This window comes from Cygnus atratus, unplaced genomic scaffold (assembly GCF_013377495.2).
Source record: "Cygnus atratus isolate AKBS03 ecotype Queensland, Australia unplaced genomic scaffold, CAtr_DNAZoo_HiC_assembly HiC_scaffold_56, whole genome shotgun sequence".
NCBI classification, from domain to species: Eukaryota; Metazoa; Chordata; class Aves; order Anseriformes; family Anatidae; genus Cygnus; species Cygnus atratus.
The window spans coordinates 60,706-68,854 of NW_026110172.1; the positions used below are offsets into that span (position 1 = coordinate 60,706).

The 8,149-nt window shown below is 72.8% G+C and overlaps 1 protein-coding gene across 1 annotated transcript; it reads right to left on the reverse strand.

Annotated features, from left to right (window-relative positions):
- Nucleotides 1-806: 806 nt before the first annotated feature.
- Nucleotides 807-5,531, reverse strand: LBX2 (ladybird homeobox 2). Its single transcript, XM_050716939.1, has 3 exons — nucleotides 5,201-5,531; nucleotides 1,876-2,187; nucleotides 807-916 (listed from the first exon to the last, which is right to left on the reverse strand). The coding sequence occupies exons 1-3, from the start codon at nucleotides 5,529-5,531 to the stop codon at nucleotides 807-809; spliced, it is 753 nt and encodes a 250-aa protein (XP_050572896.1).
- Nucleotides 5,532-8,149: the final 2,618 nt, after the last annotated feature.

Consider the following 8,149-nt stretch of genomic DNA (forward strand, 5'->3'; position numbering starts at 1 on the left):
CTGGGGGCCTGTGCGGAGCTGGGGGGAAGGAGCCAGCCCCGGAGCAGCACCGGGGCAGCCGGGTGGGTGCTGAGCTGGGGGCTCCCGAGGCTGGGCAGCCCCCGGAGTCTGCCAGCACTGAGGAGAGGGAGGAGGGAGGCAGGGCGGGACCCCCTGGGGGTCCTCTCCCCCCACCCCTTGTCCTCTGCCCCCTCTCCTCCGGAGCCCTGCCCGGGGCCTCTGCCCCCACCCGCGGGGTGCCCGCAGCCGTAGCACAAGGGGAGCCCCCGGTCACCGCCGCCCCCCTCGCGTTAACCCCCCCGAGGTACACCCGCAGCCTGGGGCTTCGGCATGGCCGCGGCCCCGCGCACGCACCGAGCCCGCCTTCCCCAGACCTCCTACCTGTCAAATTAAAAGCAATTCCCCGGGGGGGGACGCTCAAAGGCACTTTCAGGGCTAAATCTCATTTCTCCCCCTCCCCCTCGGCCGGCGCTGCTGCAGCGCTGGGGGAAGGGAAGGACAATGCAATTAAAAATGGAGTAAATAATGGAAGAAGCGGGTCTCCCTTCGGAAGTTTGCACCGGCGTAATTAGATCAGCGAGGGCTCATATGGAGCCCGGGGGGGCTCACACGTAGCGGCGATGACAGGGGGCTCCGGGGACCGCTGGCAAGGGCACGGGGCCGGCAGCTGCCTGTCACCTCCCCGCGGCCGCCCCGGCTCGGTGGGAACGGACGGGGGGGTGCGGGGCCGGGCCCCCGGCACGGCGCAGCGCCTCGCTGCCGCTCGGGCACCCCCCGCTCGCCCTGAGCCTCCTCGGGGAGTGACGTCATCGCCCCCGCGCGGTGACGTCACCGGAGCATGACGTCAAGGGCGGCGGCGTGGAGGCCAACGACTCGGAGCAGGTGTCCGGGTACCGGGGTGCGCCCCCGCCTCCCCCTGCTTGGGCGGTGGGGGCACGGACACGGGCACAGAAACACACACACATGTACAAACACACACAGACACGGAAACACGCGCACGTACAAACACAGACCCAGACACGTACAAACACACAGACACGGACACACCAACAGAGACACAGAGACACAGACAAAGGCGCGGACAAGGACACGCGGACAGGGACACGCGGACACTCGGACACGGACACACAAGCACACAGACGCGGACACACGGACACACAGCTGGGGGTGCTATTTGGGGCCCGCTGCTCGCCCCCCCGCTGCTCCCTGCTCCGGCTGCGGGTGGCGGCGCCCCGAGCCCGTCCCCGCGCCCAGCCCTGCCGGGGGGGTCCCAGCGCTCTGGGCGCGGGGCTGGGGCCCGGCGGCGGTGCCGGCGCGGGGCTGGGCAGGGCGCCGGGGTCTCAGGGACCGCGGCTCCGCTCCCCGCCTCGGCCCCCGCCCGCCCCGGAGCCCCCCCGGGCTGAGCACTGCACGCGTGTGCGCAGCGCGCCCAGCTCGGGCTGCAGCAGGGGGTGCGTGTGCGTGGGTGCACTCATCCGTCCGTCTGTCCGTCCCTCCGTCCGTCCGTCTGCCCGTGCGCAGCCCGCCGCGCCCCAGCGAGCCCCCCCGCTCCTCGTTAATAAGGTGTCTCCTTTATTCAAAATATATACACGCGGGGCGGCCCGGGCCTCGCGGACGGACCGACGGGACAGTCACGATAGAAAATAAAATTAAAAAAAAAAAAAAAAAGAACGAAGACAAAAAAGAGAAATTGCACCAAAGCCCCCGGCGCGAGGGCGGGGGCAGCGCGGCCGCCCCGTTCCGGCGGCGGCCCGCGGTCAGTTCCCGGTGCCGGCCCGGCCCCGCCGCCTCAGTCCCCGACGTCGATCTCCTCCTCCGAGAGCTCGGCGGCGGGCGGCGGCTCGGGGCCGGCGGCGGGGGCGGCGGCGGGGGCGCGGGGGGGCTCGGGGAGCGCCGCCAGCTGCTCGAGGGCGGCGGGGGGCAGCGCCTGCAGCGAGGCCACGTCGGCGCGCATCTCCTCCAGGTCGCGCTTGAGCTTGGCGCGGCGGTTCTGGAACCAGGTGATGACCTGCGCCGTGCTCAGCGCCAGCCGCTGCGCCAGCTGGTCGCGGTCGGCCGGGGAGAGGTACTTCTGGTAGAGGAAGCGCTTCTCCAGCTCGTAGATCTGCTGGTTGGTGAACGCCGTCCGCGACTTGCGCCGCTTCTTGGAGGCCGGGCGGTGCCCGAAGGCGCCCAGCGGCTCCCGACCTGCGGGGACACGGCGTCAGCGCGGCCGCCCCCGGCCCCGCCGCCCCCCTCGGCCCCGCCGCCCCCCCGCCCCTCCCCGGCCGAGCCGTGCTGAACCGACCCGAGCCGTACCCAACCGACCCGAGCCGTGCCGAGCGGTGCCCGACGAGGCCGTGCCGAGTTTTGCAGAGCCGGCCCCGCTCAGCCGTGCAAAGCGAGCCGAGCCGAGCCGAGCCGTGCCGAGGCGTGCAGAGCCTTGCAGTGCCGAGCCGAGCCGCGCCATGCCGCCCCGTGCCGTGCCCGGTGCCGGGCGCGGCCCTGCCCGTGGCTCCGCACGGAGCCCAGTGCCCAGCCGCGGGTTCCCGGGGCCCGGAGCCGCCCGCCGCTCCCGGCCCCCTCCGCCCGCTTCCCTCGCCGCTCCACAGCGGCCCCGACCCGGGCCGAGCCGCCGCCCGCCGGCTCCCCGCCGCGCCCGGCCGAGCCCACCCGCGTCCCGCGGCCCCGCGGCCGCTCCGTCCCCCGCTGGCCCGGCCCGGCGGAGCGTTCCGGGGCTCCGGTCCGGTCTTTCCTCGCCGGCGGCTCGCCCCCGGTCGTGCGTCCCGGAGCGCTGCCGCAGGGCCCGCACCGCGCCGCGGCCGGGCCGGGCTCGGCCCCGACCGGCCCGCGCTGCCGGCTGTCCTTTCGCTTCAGCGCTTTTAGGAACTCCCGCTCCCCGCGGGCCCGTCCCGGGGCCCGCCCTCAGACCGTTCCGGTTACCGGCGGGCCGGTGCCCCGCGGCCGGTTTGCGGTGTGAGTCGGTTCCGGCCGCGCCGAAGCTCCGAGGCCCCGACAGACCGCGCTCAGCGGCTCCTCCCGGTAAAGCGCTTCTGCGAAATGCGCGGATCCGAGTCCGGCAGCGGCCGGTCTGCTCCGCGCTCGGTAACGGCTTCCCACCGGCGGCGCCGTCCCGGTCCCGCTCCCGGTCCCGGTCCTGGTCCCGCTCCGCCCGCGGCTCCGCCCGGCCGTTGAAGCCCTTCTGCTGCCGGCGGCACCGACCCGCCGCGCTCGGTAGTGCGGCTCCCGAGGCCCGGCTCGGCGGCGGCTCGCCCCGTGCGGCTCCCGCTAACGTTTCGCCGTAGCCCGCGGGGCCGCGGCCCGGGCCGCCCTCGGTTCTCCTCCCGCTGAGCGTTCGCCGCCGGCCCCGGCCCCGCTGCGGCCCCGTCCGCCCGTAACGGGGCTGCCCGGCCCGGCCCGGGCTCCGCGAGGCGCCGGTCGGCGGCGGCTCCGTCCGTGTGTCCGCCCGTGCGGCGCGCTCGTTCGCTAACTGCGGGAGCCCCGGGCTGTCCCAGTTTTCTGCCCGTGTGTCTGTCCGTGCAGCGGGCTCGTTCGTTAATTACGTTAATTACGGGAGTCCCGAGCTGTGCCGGTTCTGTCCGTGTGTCCGTCCGGGTAAGGGTTTTGTTCGATAATTACGGGAGTCGCGATCTGCCCGTCCGTGTCCGGGTGTCTGTCCGGGTAACGTTTTTTTTTCTTTTCTCTTTTTTTCAACAATTACAGGAACCCCGCTCTGCCCATCCGGGTAAGGATTTCGTTGTTAATTACGAGAACTCCGATCTGCCCGTCCGTGTCCGTGTGTCCGTCCGCGTAAAGGATTTTTCGTTGATTTCGGAACCACGCGCTGCCCGGGTTCTGTCCGTGTGTCCGTCCGGGTAAGGGCTTTTATTTTTTCGATAATTACGGAGCCCCGAGCTGTCCCGTTTCTGTCCGTGTGTCCTTCGGGGTACGTTTTTGTTTTCCCCGTTAATCACGGGAGCCCGCTCTGCCCGTCCCTGTCCCCTGCAACGGTTTCTTTTCGTCAGCTCCGAGAGCCGCGCTCTGCCCGTCCGTGTGTCCGCCCCGTAAGGGCCTTTGTCGGACCGGGGCTGCCGGGCCGCGCACACGGCGGCTGCCGCTGCCGGGAGCCCGGGGCCGCCCGGGGCTTTCGGAGGAGCCGCGACCGGGCCGGACCCCGCCGGCGACGTGGCTGAGCGGTCGGGCTGCCGCCGCCGTTCCCCCCCGGGAGCCGCGCGGCCATTTCCAGCCCCGCCGGGCCGCCTCTGCCGGTACCGGGTGCCAGCGGCCGCCGGGGCCGGGAGTCCGCACAAACGGGATTTCTGCGCTACTAACGAGGATCGCTGCCGGGGCCGGCGTGTCCGCTCGTAACGCGGCGAGGAACCCAGCCCCGCTCCGGGGGGCGGAAAAGCCGCGGCCCGGCGCGGGTTTTCGTTAAAGGCTTTCGTTACCGACGGGAGCGAGCCGGCCGCGGCCGGTCTGCCCGAGCGCTCGGTAACGGATCCGCACCCGCCGCGGGGCCGGTGCCTCCGTTTTAAGGCTGGGGCCGCCGGCGGGACCGATCCCGTGCTCTCTGCGGCGCGGACACCGCGGCCCGGCCCGGCGGCGGCTCGTTATGTGCGGCTCCCGGTAAAGGCGCCGGGGCCCGGCCCCCGCGCCCGCTGCAGCATTTTGCGGAGCTCGCGCTGCCGCCGGGCGCCGAGGGCCCGGTACCGGGCTCTGACCGCGCCCGTCCCGGGGCCGCGGCGGAGCTTCCGCGGAGCGGCTCGGCCGGTGCGCACGGCGGGGGGCTCGCTGGGCCCCCCGGGCCGGCCCCGGCCTCTGCCTCCCTCCGGGCCGCGGCTCCGCGGAGCGGTAACGCCGCGCCCGGTCCTCGCTGCGGGCTCGCACCGGGCCCTCCCGGGCCGCCGCCGCCTTCCGGGCTCTGGCCGGCGCCGCGGCCCCGCTCCCCCGGTGCGGACGCGAACCAAACTTACCGCAGCCGCCGGGCCGCGCCGCGCCGGGCTGGAGGCGAGGAGAGACCCCGGAGGCGGCCCAGGCCCGGCCCGCCCCGGGAGCGCGTCCGCCGCCCGCCGCCCCCTCCGCGCCCGGCCCGGCCCGGCCGCCGGACACGCACCTGCCCCGCTCCCTCCGGGCCCCCGCCGGCCCCGGGCCGCCTCCCCGGCCGGCCCCGCTCCCGGCCCCGGCCCCGCGCCGCCGGCCCGGCCCCGAGGCGCCCCGGTACCTTCCGCCGCCTGCAGCACGTTCAGCTCCAGCCCCTTGAAAGTTTTGCTGGCGAGCTCCTCCAGCGCGCAGAGCGGCGAGGACGGGGCGCACACGCCGTTGCGGGGCGCGCCGGGCCCCGCCGCCTTGTCCGGGAGCCGGGCCGGGGGCGCGCCGTGCCCGGGGGGGGCCCTGCGGCCCGAGGGCCTGCTGAGGATGTCCTCGATGCCGAAGGGGGTCAGCGGCTTGTTGGAGTTGGCGGGCGGCGGCAGCTGGTCCAGGGCGCCCCGGCGGCGCTCCTCGCCCGCGGCGGGCAGCGGGGGGGAACCGGCCGCCTCCCGCGCCGAGGTCATGGCGCGTCCCCGGTCCTGCACCGGGGCCGGCTCAGCGGCGCGCCCGCCTCATACTGCCGGGGCCGCGGCGGCGGATCCCCCCTCGGAGCCGCTGTCCCGGCCGCCCCGCCCGCGCATGAAGCGGCTCCGCGCCGGCCGCGGCCGCACTTAAACCCGGCGGGCGCAGCCCGCCCCCTCGGCGGGGGCCCGGCGGCGGCGGAGCGCTCGGCCTCCCGGCGCCGGGAGCCGCTCGGCGGGCAGGGCGAGCTCCGCGCCCGCCGCCGCTGCCCCCCGCGGCCCCGGTGCCGCAGCCTTAAAGGCGCGGGGCCGGGGCGGATAACGGGGCACCGGGAGGAGGAGGAGCCGCGGGGGCGGGAGCCGGGAGCGGGGGAGCGGGGGGGGGGGGCCGGGGGGGGTCCCCGCCGCTCCGGCCCCGCGGGGCGGGGGGGGGCTCCGCTCCCGGGCCGGTGCGGCTGTAACGGGAGGCAGCCGGGGCGCAGCGCCGCGCCACCGCGCCCGGTTTTAAGAGCTCCTCGGGGGCGGCCCGCTAACCCCCCGCCGAGCCCCCCCGCCCGACCCGGCGGGGCTTTTGCCGTCGCAGAAATTTATTAGCTCCCCTGCTCTAAAACGCCCCATAAAAGAGCAGGGGCCGCCGCGTCTGGGAGTGATTAGGCCGCTTCGGGCGGGTTTTGGGTTTCAGAGCGCGGCCCGGCCGTAAACCCCCCGGTACAAATAGCTCCGTGATCCCGTCCGCTCGTAAAGACCCAGGGACGCCCGCACACGCAGGTGAGCCCCGCCACCGGCACCGGGACCGGTTTCCCAGGCGGGATTGGGACCAGGAACTGTCTCATCGCCCAGAGGTCTCGATCCTTCCCAGGCCCGGTGGTGCATCCTTGGGGAATGCTGCCTGGGCGCTGGGCAGCATCTTCCCTGGGGGTCTGGGGAGGGGGCACCCAGCTATGGGAACATGGAGGGAGTGGAGGACACCGTCCCACTGTCCCAGTGCCACCCCCAGGATGCTGCAGATAGGAGGGGAAAGGAGGGGTGAGGGGCTGTCCCCAGGAGGCAAGGAATGGCCCGGGGGCTCTCCCAGCTGCTGGGGGGATTGGGAAGGAGGAAATGCTGCAGCAAGCGGGGAGCAGCTCTGCTGGGTGCAGCGGTGAAGCCCTGCGCTGCTGGAGCTCATGTGGGCACAGGCTGGCCAACGTGCGGCACATGCAGCATTAGTGACGCACTTTTGGGGGGCTTTGGGGAGGGGATCCTGCTCGGGCAGGGTGGGCTTGTGCCAGTGCCGGTGCCCTTCTGGGGTGGGTGATGCTCCGAAGGAGGGCAGCCTGAGTGTGGGGAGGGGACAGCGGGGGACACAGAGATGCTGCTGCGGGTGCAGGGGTCACCACAGCAATGACAGAAAATGAACCTGTGGGCTGGGGGCCATGGGGGAACCGCGCCGGGCGGGTGGGAGCAGGTGCAGGGGGACCCGTGTGTGCCGCTGCTGGTGCTGGGGAGGGGGAGAGCTGCGGGGGGGGGGTGCTTCCAATGTTGCTGACAAAGGCAGAACGCGATCCCCTGGCTGGAAATTGGAGTTAGACAAATTCAACCTTGAAATTTCCTAGCAGCCGGAGCAATTAAACCCCGGGGCGGGGGTGGGGTGAGGGCTTGCCGGCGCTCCAGCCCTCAGTGTGAGATTTAACCAATTTCTGAGAGGTTTTAAAGCTGCTCTCGGGAAGTCCCCATGCCGCAGCGCAGGCTGGGAGAGCTCAGGGCTGCCCCTTCCCCTGGTGCTGGCTGTATGCTGCCGGATGGGTCCCGCTCGTGGGGGCACCCACGGCCCCTCGCACACGGCGCCGATGCAGCAGCGTCCATGTGGCTGCCTTGCAGCCTTTTGTCCTTCCTGCAGGGCTCGTGTGCTCAGCTGGCGGTAAAGAGACATGGCAAGGAGCCGGTGGTGCCACCTTCGCTGCACGTGCTCCTGCCCGGCTCTACAGTGCCTGTCCCAGGGCGCAGATGAGCCAGGCCCCCGCTGCCTCCCCTGGCCCCTGACCCCGCAGGAGTTGCCCAGGCCTCGGCTGGGCCACAGCAAGTGGCAGTGCCAGCTGTGCGCACTGTCCCCTGTCCCCTCCGGCAGCACCGTGCAGCACAGGGGCACCGTGCCGGACCGTGAGTCTCAGCCACCTGGCGCAGGCAGGGAAGGGGCTCTCTGAGCTCCCCAGCCACATGTGCTGCGGGGAGAGGGGAGCTTTCCCCTAGGATGCTGGGGCTGTGATTCCCACGAACTGCACCCTCAGCGTGCGCAGCCCTCTTGTGTTTGCAGCCTTCCTCATCCCAGTCCTAGCCCCGTGGGGTGGCTGAGCCCCAGCTCACGCCCGCGCCCTGTGCTCTGTCTCAGCTAATGCCCTGTGACACACACCAGGAAATTGCTGCTTAGGCTAATTCCTTGTTCTTGCACTGACCGGGGTTTGTAGCAGCCCTGCACCTCTGAATAAATCTCCCCCTGCAACTTCATCTGCTCTGGGGACCGGGACGAGAACTTCGCCTAGGAAGCCCTGGGCCAGCGGTGCCTGGCGTTCAACACTGGGGCTAGGACCATGGGGCCAGGACCTGGGCTGGTCACAGAGCTGCGTCTGGCTGCAGTGCTCACC